Genomic DNA, 20,389 nt, shown 5'->3' with positions numbered 1-20,389 from the left:
GTCCCTCCCTCCCTCCTTTTCCCTCTCTGTGCATGGTGTTCTCTCTTCCTACAGACTGACTCTTCTACTTGTGGGAGACACACCTCAGGCACCTCCAGATGTACTTCAGTTACTCCAGACATACTTAGACAATCCCAAGGAGAGATTATCTTTCTTTTGTATCAATACATAGAAGTCCCCAGGAAGGGCCATGATTGGCTATGGTTGAGTCACATATGCAGCTTTTGGACCAACCACTGTGACCAAGAGGATTGGCCAGACCTCGGTGACATGTCCAGCTCCGTGGCCGGGGCAGGGTGTAACCGGAAACCCCATGAGAACCACATATTTGAAGTATGGGAGGAGCCGTTCCTCAAAGCAAGGAGGACTATTGTTACCAAGAGAGGTATTCATTCCCCTTGTGCTTTGGAAAACAAGGCATATTTCACACACAGTTTTTGTTTTCCCATCAACCTCATCCCTAATCCAAATGGCACCCTGTGCAACTTAGAAATATTAGCCCCTTCCTCTAGACATTTTGCTACCATTTGCTAGAAAACGACCATCTTAAATATACTGATCTATAATGACTACAAAGGTGATAGGTGTCCAGAATTGTGCAGTGCCCAACCCATACAACCAGATGTAGCATCCCTGCCTCCTCATGGGTTATAATTCCCTTCAATGATGTCAATCCCTCATTAAAGACGGTCTTACTCCACAGAGCTTTGGGCAGTGGTAGGCAGTGCCCGAAAGGGCAGAAGCATTATTGGGAATGACGGCTGCCTCCCACTGCCTCCCCTCGAGTGCCCACAGACAGAGCAGTGTGCTATCAAGGGAACACTGAGCAGGAATGCCAGACAGTGGCCAGCAGCAAAGCAAACTGGAGTTGCAGCAGGGTTGGAAGTGATGAGAGGGATCCCGAGGAATAGCTGTAGTGAGACAACGTGGGAAGGATCTGAGATAAAATATTTGCTTTTCTGTGAATGCTGGAAGATGTAAAGAAGAGGCAGGGGGCAGTAGGCACTGGATTACATTAGTAGTAATATACATGGAAAAATGTCAGGTCAGTGAGAGCAAAGTAGGATAAAGAACTTCAGAGAGAAAACACCAAGGCTCACACCTCTGAGGGTGGGAGGAGATGGAACTATAGGAAGTCTGGCCGTAGCAGGGACTTCTCACACCAGAGCCAGGCCTGGCCCCCAGGGAGGGGCTGGACAGTGCTGAGGCTGTATCCATGGAGAGTCACTGGGAGGAGAGGAGCCCTCTGTGCCACCGCTAGGACAGTGGGTGACCACTCGCTGGGCCTTCCTGTGGGCCTCCCTCTGCAACTCTCAAAGGCCTTTCTGGCCTCGGCTCAGTTTGGAGCTCTGGCTGCCAGAAAAGACCACAGCAGTGATGGGTATGGGAGACTGTGGGGAGCTTTAGGGGACAGTTACTCTGGATTCACCCAAGCATTCTCTCCTCCGCCAGGAGTGGGCGCTCGTGTGGTAGCTGAGATGGGTCATTTCTCAACATGTCCAGTAGGGGTCACCACAGCCCCATAGTGGAAGTGGGGGAGGGGCGCTAAAGTAACCTCCCCTCCCCCCAGGATATCCGCTCCCCAACCTCTGAGGGACTGATGTCTAGCCAGTGGGGTGAGGGGAGTGGGAGTGGAGAAATGACCCTCAAGATTGCTGTGTGGTCCAGATAAACAGCATTGTGTGTCTGTGTCTATGTGTGTGTGTGTGTGTGTGTGTGTGTGTGTGTGTAGTATGTGGATTTGGATATACAGATAGGCATACACTTAATAAAAATGTATTGAAACTAGGTACATACAGGTGGTCCTATGTGTATGTGAACAGACAACTGCATGGATATAAGTAACATGCATGGAAATTGACAAATGCAGGAGCGTGACTGGGGTGTGCACATGGCGACACCTGATACAAGTGCAGCATCTGGGATATGCGGCATCTGTGTCCATCTGGGCGGGAGAGTGTGTATGGCTACATGCATGTAATAGTACACATATGCGCATGAGCCTGACGTGAGCGCAGGAGCGCATCTGTATGTGTGAGCATGTGCGTGAATGGGTGTGACAGGTGGTGGAAGGAAGCATTTGTGTGTCTGTGAATGATGGTTTATGTGTATGGCTGAGAGGGTGATTGTGACATTGGGGGGTTGTGCAGGCATGCGCGTGTAGAGAGTGTGTGAGTGTGCAAGCCGTATGAGCCCTGGGAGTACTTCCAGGGACGTGTGAGAATGAGCCTGCATTAGTCTGTCAAGAGAGGGAGACAACGGCGCGTGTGGGCTAGCCGTGTGCCCCAGTAAGTACGTGTGTGCCACGTGTGGGTGGGAGAGAGTTTCGAGTGTGTCACCCCCAGGGTCAGCCAGCCCCGGCCCCAGGGCAGTCCCAGGCCGAGCCCAGCGCACACCCAGTGAAGGAAGAGCGGCCGAGGCTCCCACCTGAAGATTGGCCCAGTCCTCAGGTTTCACTCATGACCCTGTGACATCAGCGGCAGCAGCTGTCCCCGCCGGCCCGGCCCCCCGGCCAAGTCCCCCGGAGTCCCAGCCCCAGCCCGAGGTGGGCACGACACTCTGGGCTCCGCAGCAAGCACTCCACTCCCGTCCAACAGTGAGTACAGTGCCCCTCCGCACCCCGCCCCGCACCAGGCACCCCGAGGGCAGGCCACCCCAAGGGGCAGGGTGCCCTGGCCCCAAGCCCAGCCTGGCGCTGAGGAAGACACCACTTTGCTCCTGGCACCGCCGTCCTCCTGCCCACACCGGGCCCTGCTCCGCGGCTGCCGCTGCCCAAGCTCCTTGCGCCATGACCCTGGGTCCCCACGCTGGCCTCTCTTGGCACTGTCATCTGCTCTCTGTGCCCCTGCCTGGCTGGCTGTCCCTGCCCTCAGCAAGGGTCCTCACCCTGGTCACAAATGGCCCAGTGGCTAAGGCTCGGCTCCTGGCGGGGTGACCCAAGGGACAGAGACTGGGCTGACTTTCTTCAGGAGAGGAGAGTGGAGGAGCCAAAACAGTGACTCGGCTGGGCCTGTTTGCCGTGGCCCAGAAGGCAGGGGTGTGGGGGGAGGAGAGCAGGAGGCCGAGTGGAGGGTGGCAGGCGGCTCCTTTGCTCAGCTGAAACAGTAATCTGCGAGATGCCAGCAGAGGACACATCTCAGGCTGCGTGGCTGGCCGGGCTCTGCCCACCGCCCCTGCCTCTCCCCGCCTGTGTGGGGCACAGTTGGGCCCCTTTCCTGTAGAATCCGAGGAGAGGGCCAGAAGAGCAACCCCACAAAGCGGAGTGGGTGTACAGACGGAGAGCCAGAAAGCCTGGAGTGTGGGGGAGAAGATCGGGTCACAGCACTGAGGGGACTCTGGGAGACTCAGGGGGCAGGAGGTAGGGGCCAAGGTGAAGAGGCAGGACAGATCTCAGCTACCCCTCTCCCTGCTGACAGAGCTGGGCACCCAGGACTCTGGGAGTTAGGGTGGGCAGGTGCTAGCAGAGAAGGCAGGATGGCCTGAGCAGAGATGGGAGAAGGTGTTTCGGAGGCACATGGAGCTGAAGGGAGGTGTGCTTTGAGGGCTGGTGTGTGTGTGTGTGTGTGTGTGTGTGTGTGTTAGGAGGCATTTGTTTAAAAGTTTGGGGATTTCTCATCTAGAGGCCTGGAGGGTGGGGGCTGCTTGGGGCTTTCCAAGAATGCACTGGTTGGGGAGGGAGGCCCTGAGCCCCTTCCTGTCCACCCAGTTCAGTACTGTGTTCTGCTGCCTCTCCACCCTGCTCAGGGCATGGGGCCAGGTCATGATGAGAGCTCATGGTGGCCCCCTGGGAAAGGCGGCCTCCAGGTGAAGACTAGACATGTCCCTCTCCTATGCAATCCACCTGCCTCAGGGACCTGCCCAGAAATCAGTCACCCCAGAGCCCAGGAAGGTTAGAACCCAAAGGAGCCTTGAAGGCCATTTAACTCAGCCCCTAAGAATAAGCCAGCTTGGGGAGAGTAGCTAGAGACAAATTTTGGGCAGGGGTCTGGCTAGCCTGGAGAGGGGAAGGGGCTGACAGAGAGGTGGGGCAGAGCCACAAGTGAGCATTCTTGTCACTTGCCCCCCAGGGCCCTGAGCTAAGGAGACCTCAGGGGTGGCCATGACTGAACACAGGTATGCAGAGCTGGGGTTGGGGGCACAGAGGGCTGGTTCTCTCAGGACCCTCCAGATTCTTCTGGAGTCATCCGCAGTCCCCTGCCCATGGCCAGTGGTGTGGACAGTTGTTGCCATTGTGCTAGTATTTGGAGCCACGTCACCTGTGCAGGATGATACAGGGGCCCAGACATAACCCAAGGGCCCGTCCCCGTTTCCATCCCAGGCATCTTTTAAGGGATTGGCTGAGATTTTAGCAGGGCTTGGGAAATGTAGGTAGTCCCATCCCAGCCTGGCCTTGCTTGTCATTTCTGGTTGGGGACCTGCATGAGGTGGGGGCTCAGGACTCAGGGTCACCTCCAGCTCTAGGCTGGCCTGAGTATCAAGGTCTCCTTAGGTGGCTTCCCAGCCGCAACCCCAGGCCCAAACCCTGAGGTTGATGCCGAAGGCAGAGGACTCCTGGCCCGATGTTAGGAGTGGTCCTGACAAAGTCCCTGCCTTCAGGGGCAACTCTGGCCACCAGAACAGAGAAAAGTGTGGCTATTGTCCAGGAGAGGGTCAGGGTGGCACAGCTGAGGTAGGGTTCAGAGAAGCCCCGCCCCACAGGGCAGGAAGAGCCAGAGAGGAGAGAAGGGATTGGACCTCCCAGAGAGGAGTGGAAAAGCTCTTTCCAGGTGAGCGTTGAAGGGAGATGAAAAATCTGAGCCTGGAGGCCTCAGAGAGCAGGTAGAGAGAAGGGAGGGGAAGGAGGAGGGGGGACGTCAACGACCACAGTCCAGGTTACACAACCCTTATGCTCTGTGACTCCACTTACAGGAAAGGCTCAGGCTCAGAGGGTCCTGTCACTTCCCAGAGCACACAGCTCGTGAGTGGCCAGGGCTCTGTCCACAGCAGACAAGGCCCCTGCTCCCTGGGGAGGAAATGACACTGGGGCAGGGCTGGGTCTTGGGCAGAGCTTGAGCCCGAGACCCAGGGGGCAGCCCTAATGGTTCCCAGCTCTGCAGCGGCAGGGACAGGTCCGGGCTCCATCAGAAGGTGCTCCTGGGGCTGGGGAATCCCGGGGTCCCTCCACCTCCACCGCCCCTGCCCCAGGCCTTTCATGTGCTCTGGCCCCCATTCTGCCTTGTCAGCAACAGCTATTTTTATTCCCTGCAGTTTTCAGTCAACAGCCCTTGTGCGGGGGATGGGGCAGCCGGAGGAGTGGGAGGGGCTTGAGGAGCCCACAGGCAGCGGGGGTGGCAGGGGAGCCGCTGTGCCCCTCAAAGGGCGGGCTGACCCCCCTCCTGCAGGCCTCCCTGTTCTCTGCCAGGAGCCCTGGCGAAACTGGGTAGTGCAAGACCACAACAGGTCACCAGACCCACTGTTTCTGAACTGGTTTGTGAAACCAGGTGCCCCCCTCCCCCTCCATGGGTGCTAGAAGGTCATGGTCCAGTTTAGACTGGGGTGATGATACACCTTAGTGGTTAGGAGCCAAGGTCTCCTTCAAGAGCCCCAAGGGCCAGGCTTCCAGCCCCAGTGTACTACATAAATAACACTTGGTAAGTTCCCTACCTTCTCTGTGCCTCTGTTTCCTCATCTGTCAAATGGAGTGATAACAATAGGTGATGGTCAGGATTAAATAAGCTCATGACATACATGTGAGGTGCCCACGACAGTGCTTAGCCAGTAGTTAGCTCTACATAAGTGTTAACTAGTAATTCATTATTATGCTTGTTACCAGGATGTGACTCTGAAATAAATGTCTCCTTGTGGGGAGCAACAGAAGTGAGGAAGGAGTGGGGCATAGCTCACTGGTAGAGTGCACACCTAGCAGGCATGAGGCCCTGGATTCAATCCCCAGTACCTCCACTAAGTAACTAAATAAATAAACCTAATTACCTCCCCCTCTAAAAAAAAGAAAGAAAAAGCAACAACAAAAAAATTGGGGAAGTAGCAACAAAGTGGGCCTGGCCAGGCAGGAAGCAGGGCAGCCCTGTCCAGCTCTGGGTACCCTGCATAGCTGGGAGAGGGTAGGGGTCTTATGGGGAGCCCCTTTTATCAGAGTCTGGGTTTTGCAAATGTGGCCATAAGGGCTGTGAAACGGAGAGGGAAAAATCCAACCCACCTTCCCTGAGGCACACATTTTAGTAAGAGCTGCAGGTGACTTTTATCTTTTCTGAAGCTTGTTAAGTTCTTGATTGGCCTAATTTTGGAGAAGGATCTTTCTGCAGGGTAGCTGGTGAGAAAATATCCATGGAGCAGTTTCTGGGGTAGAGCAAAATTCTCTGAGTGGCAGAGCCGCCCTGGCTGAAGGGGCGGGACAGCCCATCAGCCTTTCTAGGGGGTTTCAGGTTATAGGCTTGGGTTCTGCAGGCCACTTGTCCTGGTCCCTGGGCCAACTCCCAGGGCCTGGCAGGGGCCACTGCCCAAGTCGGGAGGGTTCAAAACCCACCCTACCCAGAGGGATAGGGGCTGATGGAGGGAATGGGGAGCCAGGCTGACCCTGGAATTCTCCATGCTGAGGATCAGTTTTGCACAGTCCTCTTCTTGGCCTCTGGGTGGATATAAGGCAGGAAAGAGGCCTGTCCACTGAGCCTGGGAGTGGGGCGGGTGCATAGCAGAGAGAAGAGAACAGAGGCGGGCATCTCCAGGGGGAGACGGTATGTAGGAGCAGGCAGGGTGAGAGGAGGCAGCCCTGCATCAGGGGGAAGGGGTTCCACCCCAGGGTGGGTGATGTGGGCCTAGATGGGTGTGTACACACAAGTTTAAAGGGAGCATCCATGGCACTTAGGGGCTCCTTTGTAAGAGCCGAACCAGCAAAGGGCAGGAATCCGCAGGCCTGGTGGAACTAATGAGCCTCCCTTCCCTTTGGAGCAGCTGGGAAATGACTCACAGAAGCAATGAGAGAGAGAGAGAGTGTGTGGGAATGGGCTGCAGACGGACTCTTGGGTACATGAGGGTCAACTGGTGCAAATGAAAAGCCAAACCTCGACGAAGCTCTTTACCAAACTACAGGTGAGGAGTAGAGATCCCCACCACCCACAACTCCCACCACGAGACCCCAGAAAGCCAGAGCCTGGCCCCACCAGCACCTGCCAGATGCCCACCCCACCCCACCTCTTTCAGGGGCTTGGCCCAAGGATCTGGTCTGCCCTTTGAAGAGGACAGACAGGTGAGGATCAGGCCAAACCAGGGGGCAGCCGGATGGGACCTCAACCTGGGCGTGCCCTGTGCTGGGGAGGGCAGCCATGCCCAGCCCAGCTCCCCACAGGCCAAGAGGGAGTTGGTGTTTGTAGTAACAGGCTTGTGGATTTGGCCTCAGAGAGCTACGTTCGAATCCTGGCTTTGCCACTTGTTAGCTGGGATGATGAATGCAAAACACTTGGAACAGTGTCTGGCACGTGGTAAACACCAAAATGAACGTACGCATGACTGCTCTGCATCAAGAAATAATTCTTACGCCTCCACCTCTTGGGCCCATGCACGTCACCTTGACAGGTGACTACACTGAGATTTGGGACCCAGAGGAACTAACCCCCTCCCACTCCGTATAGACTCTTTCCCGACCTGACTGAAACCTGGAATTCCACATCTTGAGATAAATTCCTTTGATTTAAGGCTCAGTTTTGGGAGGGGAAAACAACTCTCAGGTCTTTGGTTCTGGGGAGAAAAGGCTTCCAGGGCTGACAGAGGAGCTGGGAGGGCTTAGCAGAAGGGGCACAGTTCACTGAACCCAATTTGGCCCTTTTGTGGCTTTTTATTTCATCAGGTTCCTAATCAACCAGAAGCACTCTGGGTGGAGGAAAAGGGTTGGGTCGGGTTTGGGAGGATGAGGCAGGCTGGGAAAAAACTAGCGGATGTTCTCAGAGAGCCTTTGGGGATTGGCAGAACCAGAACTGATGGGGGGGGGGCACCAAAATATCCTGAACAGGAAGCCAAAGTTGGCATACAGTAAGTGCAAAATAAATGTGGCCACCACTATCATTCTTACCCCATGGGGAGGACAAATCATCAGGCTGGTTGAACCAGGTGCCTAAAAAGGGAAGCTTGTTTTGACCCAGTGAGCCCCACCTGGAAAATGCAATCAGCATCGGCTTCCCCTTGTCCAGGGTACCCCCATGTGACCCTCATGGTTTCCGGAACATTCAGGGCTCCTGAGTGTCCGGAGGTTTCTGCACTAGGCTCCAGGCTGTCCTCCAAGATCTCCTGAAGCAGATTTCCTCTGCAGAGAGTGTTAGCCCAGGAGGGGAGGGCCACCTGGGGTGACTTCCTCCAGGCCGCTGGCCTGCCAAGGCCCTAAGTGCTGGCAGAGAAACAACACAGCTACCCCCTTCCCACCCCTATCCCCAGCCAGTCCCGGCTGAGAAAAAGCTGGGACTTGAGATTTACAGCTAGGGGGATGCAGGGATCCATTGTGCGTTCTTGGCGCTGGGCCACAGCGGAAATGCAGGAATTTGGGAAGTAGGCCACCTGGATGCCTGGTGCTGTCTTTGGCCAGGACAGGAAAAGTTTGATCTCTTTCAGTCTCGCAGAAAGTTCTCAGTCTGAGCCCCCAAAGCAGGTGAAGGCTGAGGAGGGGCCTCCACTGACTGGCTGCAACTCTGGGTAATTTTGCTTCCAATTCACAGAAAAACAAAACAGCTTGAGCCTGGAAATGCAGCTTTACTAGAGATGAAGGGCATGCTTGCTTGGCAAGCAGGATGGTGATGGGGTCTGAGCAAGGCCAGCAAGCTACCCACCATCTCTACTTCCTAAGGGATGTACCCTATAGGGAATAGGGAAGGCTGTGAGGGGCAGGCCACAGCCATTCTCAACCTTCTGGGAGTATCTCACACTCATTTTTACATCCCAGGCTGGCAGGACATGGTTGAGGCTTCCTGGAGGGATTCAGGCCAATGCAGTGCAGCTAGGTGGGTTTCTGGATGTTTGAAGGACTCTCCTTGAAATCTTGGTGTCCCAAGAGAGAAGGTTCTAGAAGCATATAATGGCAGGAGGGGGGGATGCTGTCTGTCTTGAGCCTCACTTGGCCAATAATTTGGGACAACCAGAATCACAGGCACCCAGCTAGCTATAAGGGATGGCCTTGAACTGAGAGAATCAAGATCCAATAAACTTTCACAAAAGACTGCATGTGAAGAAGTGCAATAAATGAGGGGAACTTAAACAGAGGTACATGGAAAATCCTGCACCTGGATTTATATTAACCTTACATCCTGAAAACTTGCTGTAATCATTATAGTTCCAGGAGGGTTTTCTGCCAATTTTTTTTGGACTTTGTACATAGACAATCATGTCATTTGTGAACAAAGACGATTTTATTTCTTCCCTCCCAATTAGTATAGCTTTTATTTCCTTTTCTTGTCTTATTGCATCAGCTAGGACTTCCAGTATGATATTGAAAAGACGTAGATAGAGGCAACATCCTTGCCTTGTTCCTGATCTTAGTGCAAAAGCACCTAGGTTTTCACCAGTAAGTGCTATGTTAGCTGTAGGATTTTTATAAATGTTTTTATCAGGTTGAAAATTTTCCTCTCTATTTTTAGTTTCCTGAGAGTTTATCGTGAATGGGTGTCGGATTTGGTCAAATCCTTTTTCTGCTTCCATTGATATGATCACATGTATGATTTTTCTTTTGACTATTGATGTGATGGATTACATTAATTGATTTTCTTAGGTTGAACGTGCTGTGCATACCTGGGATGAATCCCATTTGGTTGTGGAGGATAGGTTTTTATTTTCATACTGTTGGATTTGATTTGCTAATATTTTGTTGAGCTCCACCTGGATTTAAAAGAGAAGAATCAATTATAGGATGAGGAAGAACTAATGTGTCCACAGTTCATGAAGAAAAGCTGCAGGGGTGTCTGTAAACTCACCTTGTGGGTGGACTGCTGAAAAAGTAAATGCCATCTTAGGATGAATGAATACAACGAGAGTCCAGGCCAAGGAGAAAAGGCCTCTCCGTGTGGTCAGACTATATCTGGAATTGGGTGTTCCAATCTGGCAGCCCCACAGAGGGAGACAATGCTGGGCTGGACCTGCTCCAAAGAAGAGCCGCCTCGCCCTCTAATGTCCTCACCCTCGGCTCCCTGCCTGTGGACAGCTGGCCCCGGCCTGGTTCCCTGACTCCAGACCCTTCCTCTCCCGCCCTGTCTCTGTCTGCCTTCAGGCCCCCAACACTTTCCCCACCACTTCCGCCCAAACTTCGGTCTTGACGCAGTTTCCGACAGAGCTTCTCACTTACTAAAAGGGCCCTGGCGCCTGTGGAGCAGGGTTTTTAATCTTGGCTTGGCCTTTCATTTATCACTCTCTAAAATTATCTTATTTGCTTCCCTATTTACTATCTGCCTCCTCCCTCGGGAATGCAAGCTCAATGAGGCCAGGAAATTTGCCACTCCTGTATCCCTGGCTCCCAAAACAGAGCCCGGCATGGAGCAGATGCTCAGGAAGTGTGTGTTGAATGAATAAGTGTGTCAGCTGGGGGGCGTTACTACGCCTCTCTGGGCCCCAGTTGCCCCATATGTAAAATGAGGGAGTTGGACTTGATCTCTCGGGTCCTTGCAAACCCAACGTACTTAAATTCGGTGAGAAGAAGAACCCCCAGGCCCTCAGCCTCCACATCTCAGGAACAGGCTGGGGAAGAGGCCGGAGACTGAGTTATGGCTGGTGGAAGGAGGGTTCGAACTGTCACATGGTTTCCTTTACTCTGAATTGTGGCCTGAGGGACCACCTGGAAATCTGCCAGCAAGACACCCAGCCAGTGAGTGACATGGGGCATTACCAGTGCTTGTCCCTGCCAGAAACTCACTGTGCCCACATCCCAGATGTCTTCCCTCCCCTGGTGCCACTGAAAACAAGGCATCTTGTCCCATCTGTTCTAGACACACTGTAAGGGTAAGCAGGAGGCACATCCATGCCGGCCAGTTGTGGCCCCAGCCCGATCCACCATCCCTGGGAAGGGCTCTCCAAAGCAGCAGGATGATGTCCAGACTCCTAGACGTGGTTTCCAAGGCCCTGGCCACGCTGCCCAACCCATCCCCCCCCCAAATCCCTAAACAGATTCTGTGCCCCACTAAGGCCAACACAGTATATTTCCTTATGTCCCGCCTCTGCCTTTGCGCTGGCTGTTCCAGGGGCTGGATCACCCGGTCCTTGGCGGCTACCAGAAGTTTACTTAAGTTTTACTCTGAGTGCAATAGAAAGTTCCTGGAGAAATGTAAGCAGGAGAAACAACGTGATTTGTTTCTTTGTAAAATGGCACCACTGCTTTACGGGACTGGTTGGGAGAGGCCAGGGGCAAAAGCAGGTAGAAACTGCAAGAAACTGTTGTGATAGGACCTGGGGGGGAAGGAGAGGTCAGGTGTATTTTGGAGATGGTATTGATAGAGCTTTGGACAGGCTGGCCGTAGAGGTGAAGGGAGAGGAGAATTCAAAAAGACGCCTCAGTTTTTGACATGAGCAAATTTTGGTTTGGACGGATGACGGTGTTTTCTCCTGTGCTGAGGGAGACTGTGGGAGGCAGGGGGTGTCAGTGGAAAAGCACAGATGTTTCACTCCAGGTACTGCAGGTTGGATGCCTACTAGCTATCCACATGCTGGGGTCCAGTCGCCAGTTGACTTTATCTGTCCGGAGTTCAAAGGAGAGGCTTAATATATTCCTGTAACACTAGTTACACAGGAATGATGCCATCCAGACCCAGACAGAGCCCTGAGATTGGGGAGAAGAAGAGGGACAAGCAAAGGACACTGAGAAGGAACAGCCAGGGAGGCTGGAGGTAAACCAGGGGCGGGCCGTCATGGAGGACAGAGAGCATAGAGCGTTTCCAGAAGGGGGCTGCGGCCAACTGGGCTGAATGTTTCTAAGAGGTAGAGGGAGGTGAAGACAGAAACGTGTTCAGCAGACTTGGCAGCAAAAGAGGGTGCCAGCGACCTGACAAAAGCCGCTTCCGTGGAGTGAGGGAAACGTAAGCCAGGTTGGAATGGGTCGGAAAGCAAACGAAAGGTAAGGTGGTAAAGACAGCCGGTGTAGACACTTCCCAAGAAGTTTGTCTGTGAAGAGGAACACACAGCGCAATAGTGAAGGGAGATGTGAGGCCCGGAGGGTGGTTTTTGTCACCACTGCCACTATTTTGAAGATGGGAGAGCCTGGCCATAGACGGGGAAGAGGTGGTGGTGGGAAAGAGAAGGTAACTAGAGAATGAGGTCCCTGGGAAGGCAGGCGAGGTCAGCGGCCTGAGCCCAAGTAGAAGTCCTGGTCTTGACTCTCCTTTTGTTATAACAGGATGGAGGAAGAAGGGGCGGGGGCAGCGAAGATAGTTCTGTTGATTTGACTGTGTGTGATGGATCCTGTTTTCTCACTGAGGACTCAGACCGAGTCACCAGCTGGGAGCATCAGTGGGAGAACTGTGGGGGTGTTGAGGAGAGAAGAGAAGGCATGAAATAGTTGTTCTCAAAAAGTGGAGAAGTGAGACTCGCAGAGAAACCTACACTTAACGGGGCAGAACTGAGGGCAACCCTGGAGTTTGTAACCATGAAGTCAGCATGAACCCAGCCAGGTCCTGCCATCGCTGCAGTTCAGGGGCGGACTCAGAAGAGCATAGTCGGGGCAGGCAGGCTGCGGTGTCCCCGGGGAGGGGCATTGATGGAGAGAGAAGGTGGCAGTTGAATACTTAACGGCAGGATTGTGATGATGGCTCTTGTAACTGAGGTTGGAGGAGGAGGGAGGGAGGTGAAGTCTGAGGCTTCTGACGCCGAGGAAGAAATCCCAGGGTCAAGGGCTGAAGGAGAGAAGGAGCCCAAGAATTACTCAACCAGGCACTTGAGCTGAGAGGTAGGAGGTCGGGGAGGGGAGCGCTTGAGGCGGCGGGTACAGAAGAGCTCCAGTTTCTGGCTGTGATTTAGGTTCAGGGTGGGCTGAAAGGAGAAGTGGGCTAAGGAAGAAGGGTCCTCTCATCCATCCATCCATCCATCCATCCATCCATCCATCCATTCATTCATTCGATAACCTTTTATTCAGCATTTGGCACACTGGTGGTACTCAGCCAGGAAGCCACTGAAGGATTAGGCAGGGGGTGACATGATCAGATTTGTGACTTTACAAATGTAGATGGTGGATTGGAAAAGAGCTGGGCGGGAGGGAGGCAGACGGGGTGTTGTTTGAATAAAGCCCATGAGGGGTGATGAGCAGAAATAGCCTGGGGGATGCAGAGACATGCGGGTGCTGTGCGGTTTGGAACCGACCAGATACACAGCAGGATGCCTTCACCACCAACAACCAAAACCGTAGCCTCCACTGGCCTAGCCAAGGAGGGCATTTCACAAGACATCCAGATGTGAAGTGGCTTCAGGCGTGGTGAAGAGGGTAGGAGGAGAGGAATTTAGGATCAAGGGCAAATTTTGAAAGGAAAGATGAGGAGTCCATTGGGGGCCAGCTGGGGACCAGCAGGAGGAGGTGCCATGCTGGCTGTGCCATCTGTGGGTCTGGTGCCAATGTGCCAGGCACTGGATTCTGGAGGACCCCAAGCCCCGGCTTGTGAGGGGTCTGGTGGGGGAGACAGACACCCACAGACAGTCTCACAAGCAGGGCATGAATTACCGTTAACCAAACTGCTGCGAAGGCTGTGGCCACACATGAAAGGGAGTTGTGACTTGACCCGCCTGGGGCTATCAGAGTAGCGGGAACAGATGTGGCAAAGCTGTAGAAGCCATGGAAAGGAGGTGGATGGTGGTTGTTCCTGTGGCAGAGGAGAAGGGCATGGGTAGAGGTGCATGCTGCAAAAAGAAAACAAGGCTGCTGACCAGGCCCTGGAAAAGCAGCGTCTTCCAGGGGCCGAAAGGAGGAGCTCACAGAGCAGATACGGAGAAAGCGGATGGTTGGGCAGGTCACGTCCTCCTCTCAAGAATAAAGATGGTGACAGTGAGATGCTGGAAGGAGGGCCAGCTGTGAAGAAACCACTGGGTCTGTCCGCCGGGGGCCTCTGGTGACACTGATGAATGCAATTTCTACGAGTGCTAGGGCACGAGCCAGATTGTTCGTTTCTGGTTTTCTGTGGTTCCACATGGGCTTCGGTGAAGGAGGAGTGGGCAGCCTCAGGCCAGAGGGTTGTTGCCAAGTGGGGCCTGTGAGCTGGGAGGGTGCCCAGCAGCCGTGGTCCCTCCAGGGCTATCTGTCAGGTCAGTGTCTTCTGTTCTGATGGGTATGTGGCGATAGTGATGGGGCTGAAGGTGTGTGGCCAGTGGTGGGTACGACTATGGGGTCCACGTGAGGGGTGGTTTGGGGCTGGTTGTGTGTGTGTGTCCACGTGTGTGTTTCTGCACACACACTCCCACGTGCACAACGGGGCCAATGAGCAGCTGAGGGACGGGGTCAGCTGGAATGAGCAGAGTCATCCCCGTGGAAACACGACTCCCCAGTGATGGTAGGGAGCAGCTGGGCAGCCGGCCCAGGGGCGTGGCCAGCTCTGCCCAATGGCTCCAGAGGCTCCCTGGGCCGCCCTCCCCACCTGTTGACCAAGCCTGAGGAAGTGCCCGCACTGGCTAGGGCAGGAGTACTGCTCGGACGTCTGGGTCCGCTATCACAGGGCTGCCCTCCAGTGTGGCTCTGGGTGTCCCTGGGAGGGTCTGTCTGAGCCCCTTTGGTGGAGGGGTGATTCCAGGGCATCTGTCTATGTGGGCCTTGCAGTGGCTGTGTATGACCAGGCTGCAGTGGTGTCCCTGTGCCTGCTAATTGGTGTAGGTCATTCCCCAGAGCCTTTGTGATAAGTGACCCCCCCACCACCACCTTCCACAGGGAACAGGCTCAGGAGGGCTGAGCAGGAACGGGGAGGGGCCAGGAGAGGCCAAGGGACTGACCCAGGAGACACAGTCTGCACAGCTCTCACAGGTCTTTAAAGCTCCTGGTGGGTTCCCCTCTAGCCACCCAGTTCATACAGGGGTCATCAGCCAAAAGCAGTCCCTGGGAGCTCTAGCCCCGCCCCCACCATTGAAACTGTCCATCTCCGTGTCCCCAGGACCTTTCCTGTGTGTCATCCTCTTCCATGTTAGCATCTGCAGACTCTCCTGACCTGCCCCCAACCCACACCCTCACACTGCATCTTCCTGTTCCCAGCCTCTCCACCTGTCCATTGGTTACATCCCATGGGTCCTGTGGGAGGGAGCTGGTGGGACCCTCTACAGGGCCCTTCCTTCCTCCCTCTCCACACCCAACACCACGCTTCCCCAAAGCTCAGGACAGGGTACTCCACATTCCCACATCTTCCCTTTCTCTTCCCTCCAGATCAGGTATGGCAAATACAGGCAGGTGCACCACATTCTCCTTTCTCACGCCCCTGGCAGACAACACTAATTAATCACAGCAATGATTTTGCACTGAGTCTGGCGCTGCAACGTCCGTGGTCCCTGCCCATATCTTCAGGCAGCCAATAGCAGCTGATCCATGTCAGCCCCCAAGATGAAATCCATTTGCCCTTCCCGCTTTAGGCTGATCCCACCAGGCTCTCACCTTGGCCCATCCTCTGGCCCACCTGCACATTTCATGTCTGATTCCTTTCTGCCTCACTGCAGAATAGAGGCCACATGGGCATAACCAGCTGTGGTTTTCTCTGTTTCCATAGGCTGAAGCCACACAGTCCCCAGAACTTGGGCCCAGGAGGCAGTTGAAGGCACTGGGGCGTTGGCCCTAAGTCCCCAAGGTCAAAGAGGATCTGGTTGGCTTGCTGTCAGTCCAGAGGGCAGCCAATCCCCTGCTGGGGAGACTGTGGTGCAGGGCTCGGGGGTGATGCACTTGTGTCCAGCACCTGTGCAGCAGCAGCACCCGGGCCCTGCAGGCACACCTCCCAGTCCCCACAGGGCCTGCGCGCCCACCTCCCCACCCTGGCCCCTGGGCAGGCAGGAGGTGAGTAGTGGACAGCAGGCCCAGGGCCAGGTGGCCGCCCAGCACCCCGGGGGCTGCACACTGCAGCTGCCCCGGCTGCCCGCCACCCTGCTGGCCCCTGAGCCCAGAATGCAAGGATGGCCAGAGCATCTCTGCCCGTGGTGGTGCCTCTGGGCCCCAACAGCCTGCGCCCCTTCACCCGGGAGTCCCTGGCAGCCATAGAACAGCGGGTGTTGGAGGAGGAGGCCAGGCAGCAGCGGAACAAGCAGATGGAGATTGAGGATGCTGAACGGAAACCACGCAGTGACCTGGAGGCCGGCAAGAACCTGCCCCTTATCTACGGGGACCCCCCGCCAGAGGTCATCGGCATCCCCCTGGAAGACCTGGATCCCTACTACAGAGACAAGAAGGTCTGGGCCTGGGAGGGCTCCCTCTACCTGTCTGCCCACCTCCATCTGTCTTCCTGTCCCAGGCTCACGCTCTCTCCCTGCCTCAGACCTTCATCGTGCTCAACAAGGGCAAGGCCCTCTTCCGCTTCTCCGCCACACCCGCCCTCTACGTGCTGAGCCCCTTCAGCATCGTCAGACGCTGCGCCATCAAGGTGCTCATCCACTCATATCCTGCCTGAGAGCGAGCGGGGCGAGCACAGGGCCAGAGACAGGCGGGGAGGGGTTAGGGAATGGGCAAAACAGTGGAGGGGGACACTCCGGGCCAGGAGGCCCTCTGTCCACCTCCCCTCCCCACCTGCTCCCTCACTTTCCTTGACCCTCCCCCCAACGCTGTTCAGCATGTTCATCATGATCACCATCTTGACCAACTGCGTGTTCATGACCATGAGCGACCCGCCGTCCTGGTCCAAGCACGTGGAGTAAGTCTCCCCTCCCCTGTTCCCCGGTCCCAGGGGTCTGCACTCTGAGGATGCTCAGAGTGACCCTGCTCTTGTCTTCCCAGGAGACAAACACTGTCACTGTCACCCCATCAACACTTTAAGCCCCTGGGGTGGGGCACACACTCTCACCAATGTCCTCAGCCCCCTGGGTGGCATATGTCATTTCTGTGCCCTCCCTCCCATGAGGTCCGTCATGGCCACCCACACCCCAACCCAGGCGTGACAGGCCTGGACCTGGCCGGCCCTCTGCTCGCCAGGTACACCTTCACAGGGATTTACACCTTTGAGTCCCTCATCAAGATTCTGGCCCGAGGCTTCTGCATCGATGACTTCACATTCCTCCGGGACCCCTGGAACTGGCTGGACTTCAGTGTCATCATGATGGCGTGAGCAAGGCCCCAAGGGCATCCTGAGACTGACAACAGGGAGGGGAGAGGGCCAGGCCTCAAAGAGGGCAACTGCGTGGGCTGACCCTCTCAGAGGGTGGACCGCAGGGCCGCGGGTCGGGCATGCAGACGGTGAGCTGCATACTTCTAGGAGCTGCCATCCCCCAGGGTCTGGCTTGGAGGCTGTCCCGGGCCCCTCCACGTACACACAGCAGCCCTGGGTCCCAGGCCCTCAGGCCCTCACCCACAGGAAGAGCTGGGCTACCCTTGTCACCCCTACTCCTCAGCAAAGCTCTGCACTGACTTCCCCACCTCTCAGGCCCTGATAGGAATCTTGGGGTATCTGACCTATCCCACCACACCGCCATGGTAACCCCAACTACAAGGATTCCTTGGAAGTCCTCTTTCTGAACCCGGAAAAGCTGTGGCTTCTGCCCTATCACCCCACCATCCCTCGGCTCTGACACAGCCTTCACCCCAACCCCTCCCCAGGTACCTGACGGAGTTTGTGGACTTGGGCAACATCTCAGCCCTGAGAACCTTCCGGGTGCTGCGGGCCCTGAAAACCATCACGGTCATCCCAGGTACTGGGGAGGAGCAGGAACCCCCCATGCCCAGGCCTGGACCCTGACACTCAAGTTCTGGGAGCCTGACCCAGGTCACAACCCTCCCAGGCGGAGTAGGACCCACACCAAAGCCTGGACACAGAGGGAAACTTGTGGCCAGAGAGAAGAGGTCCCAGGTGGGAGGATGGGTGTTTGAGGGGCAGCATAGCAAGATGATTAGAGCAAAGACTCTGCAGCCAGACTGCCTGGGTTCAATTCTCACCTCCACCACTTCCTAACTTTGACCTTGGGCAAGTGGCTTACCCTGTCTGCCTCAGTCTCCGTATCTGTAAAATGTGGATAATAACAGTACCATTCATGGGGTTGTTATGAGGATTCAAAGCCTTGATAGTGATAAGGTACTTAGAACCATGCCTGGCAAGTGAAATAAGCAGAAACCTCCACCTGAGAGGGACAGAGGGAATCAGGGATGGAAAGTCCCAGCCCTGAGGGCTCAGTAAGGAGCATGCCACATACCCACTGAGCAACAAGGCCAGTGCAGTTCCAAAGTAACGCATCAAAAAGCATGAAGTAAATAGAATCTGGCTCATCCAGAGCCTCAAAAAAACATGTGGAGAAACTGGAGAAGGCTCATTAAATGAGGGAAAGATGATCTGAAAAGGTATGGAGAATAGACTCGGGGAGGAGGAGAAATTAAGTCCCAGTGCTAGAAAGCTCTGTGGTCAATAAGGAAAGAGTATTAAAAAATTATAATAAAATAAATTTTAAAAAGGAAACATCATATGAAAGATTTTGTTTGTTTCTGTAGGACTTTTCAGAGCCTCTGATAGGATAATCTGCATATGGACTCTCCAAGAGGGAACTACAGAGCTTAGCATTTCCCAAACACGACTGAACTCGTTTTGTTAAAGGCACAGCTTGCCAGATTAGTGTTCTAAGGAACAAACTTGGGGAGTGCTGACTGAGCAACACGTGTGAAGCTCCCCAATAAGCCTGTGTGTTGCTCTGAGTCAGGCCACCCCCTGTGAAGTCCATTCTTTGTAGTCCATTCTTCTAGTGGCTGAGATTCTGTGGCCATTTGAAGGCTCCAGATTGAGAATGTAATCAGAGAAGAACGGGGCTAATTTGGGAAGGCTTCAGGGAAGCCCCAAGTAAGTCAAGGCTTGAAGGAGGCAGAGTAGGCAAAGGCTCAGGGGAGCGAAGTCAGTGAGTTATCCCCTGCCCCACCCATCCCCATGCTCTTATCCTCTCTGTGGTCAGGGCTGAAGACGATCGTGGGGGCCCTGATCCAGTCAGTGAAGAAGCTGTCGGATGTGATGATCCTCACCGTCTTCTGCCTGAGTGTCTTTGCCCTGGTGGGGCTACAGCTTTTCATGGGAAACCTGCGGCACAAGTGTGTGCGCTGGCCCCCGCCCTTCAATGACACCAACACCACGTGGTACGGCAATGACACCTGGTACGGCAATGACACCTGGAACAGCCAGGAGAGCTGGGCCAGCAACTATACCTTTGACTGGGATGCCTACATCAATGATGAAGGTAAGCATGAGGGTGGGGGGCCAGTGGGGTCTTTCCCAGCCCGCACAGCAGCCTCTTGTGAGATAAAGAGCATGGGGGAGACCTGAGATAAATCCATCACTTATCAGCTTGGGTAACCTCTGATGAGTCACTTCATTGCCCTGACCCTCAGCATCTTTACCTATAAAATGGAGACAACAGTACCCTTCTCAAATGCTTTGTGTAACAACAAATGCCAGATTGTTTTGAAAATCCTGAAACGTTTGCTATAAAAAGCAACAATCCATAGTCCCTATTCCCTCTCCTACACACTGCCTGTTCTTCTCCGTCACACCACGTGCCCGCACCCTGGCGGGGCCACCACCAGGCACCCGTACACCCACATCCTGTTCACATCCCCATACTTCACAGGCACACACACAAGACACAGTCTCGTATAGCCGCCATGAGTCCACACAGTGCCATCTGGCAGATTAGAAAGTGGCACCTGGCACCCAGGATTCTGTCTGCCACTCACCCCTTAGTCAGGGGTCCTGCCCTGGTACACAGTAGCCCCATACACATCCACGCATGCTCTCCCCACACCCCACATCTCCCCCTGTGCCCCGGCCGCATCCCACACTAGGCACTGAGCTGACACCCAAATGTATCCACTCAGAGACCTTGGGACTTGGAGCTGCCCTTAAAGGAGAGGGAAGGGGCCCTCAGAGAACATCCATTTAGTGCATGTGGCCCCCACTGCACACAGACGTGTCCACAGGTGTGCAATGGGTACTGTGCCCACAGTGTCCACATGGTGACATACTTCCTTTTTTGGCCTTTGACTCCCAAAGGGAACTTCTATTTCCTGGAGGGTTCCAACGACGCCCTGCTCTGTGGGAATGGCAGCGATGCTGGGTGAGTGATTTAGGGGGTGGGGTGAGGAAAGGTGCCCCATGGGTGTTGGAAGATGGGGGAGTGATTTGATTAGGGACAAGGACCTGGGGTAGATGGAAATACAAAGAAAACTCATGGGCATGGGTGGAACGCTTTCCTGTTTTCGGGACACAGACAAGACTGAAGGATGTTTTTGTCTTGGGGTACCCCC

The 20,389-nt window shown here is 54.8% G+C and overlaps 1 protein-coding gene across 1 annotated transcript in view; it reads left to right on the top strand.

Annotated features, from left to right (window-relative positions):
- The first annotated feature begins 2,373 nt into the window (after positions 1 to 2,373).
- Positions 2,374 to 20,389, top strand: part of SCN4A (sodium voltage-gated channel alpha subunit 4) — a 41,429-nt gene continuing 23,413 nt past the window's right edge. Inside the window, exons 1-8 of the mRNA XM_010955978.3 lie at positions 2,374 to 2,596; positions 15,684 to 16,353; positions 16,440 to 16,558; positions 16,722 to 16,811; positions 17,090 to 17,218; positions 17,711 to 17,802; positions 19,045 to 19,323; positions 20,136 to 20,199. Of these exons, the coding sequence (XP_010954280.2) occupies positions 16,081 to 16,353; positions 16,440 to 16,558; positions 16,722 to 16,811; positions 17,090 to 17,218; positions 17,711 to 17,802; positions 19,045 to 19,323; positions 20,136 to 20,199 (1,046 nt within the window). The 5' untranslated portion in view covers positions 2,374 to 2,596; positions 15,684 to 16,080. The remainder of the gene's footprint in view (positions 2,597 to 15,683; positions 16,354 to 16,439; positions 16,559 to 16,721; positions 16,812 to 17,089; positions 17,219 to 17,710; positions 17,803 to 19,044; positions 19,324 to 20,135; positions 20,200 to 20,389) is intronic.

The sequence above is a fragment of the Camelus bactrianus genome, chromosome 16 (assembly GCF_048773025.1).
Source record: "Camelus bactrianus isolate YW-2024 breed Bactrian camel chromosome 16, ASM4877302v1, whole genome shotgun sequence".
NCBI lineage: Eukaryota > Metazoa > Chordata > Mammalia > Artiodactyla > Camelidae > Camelus > Camelus bactrianus.
Note: the sequence above shows the minus strand (reverse complement) of the source record. Positions and strands in the feature narration are given on the sequence as shown.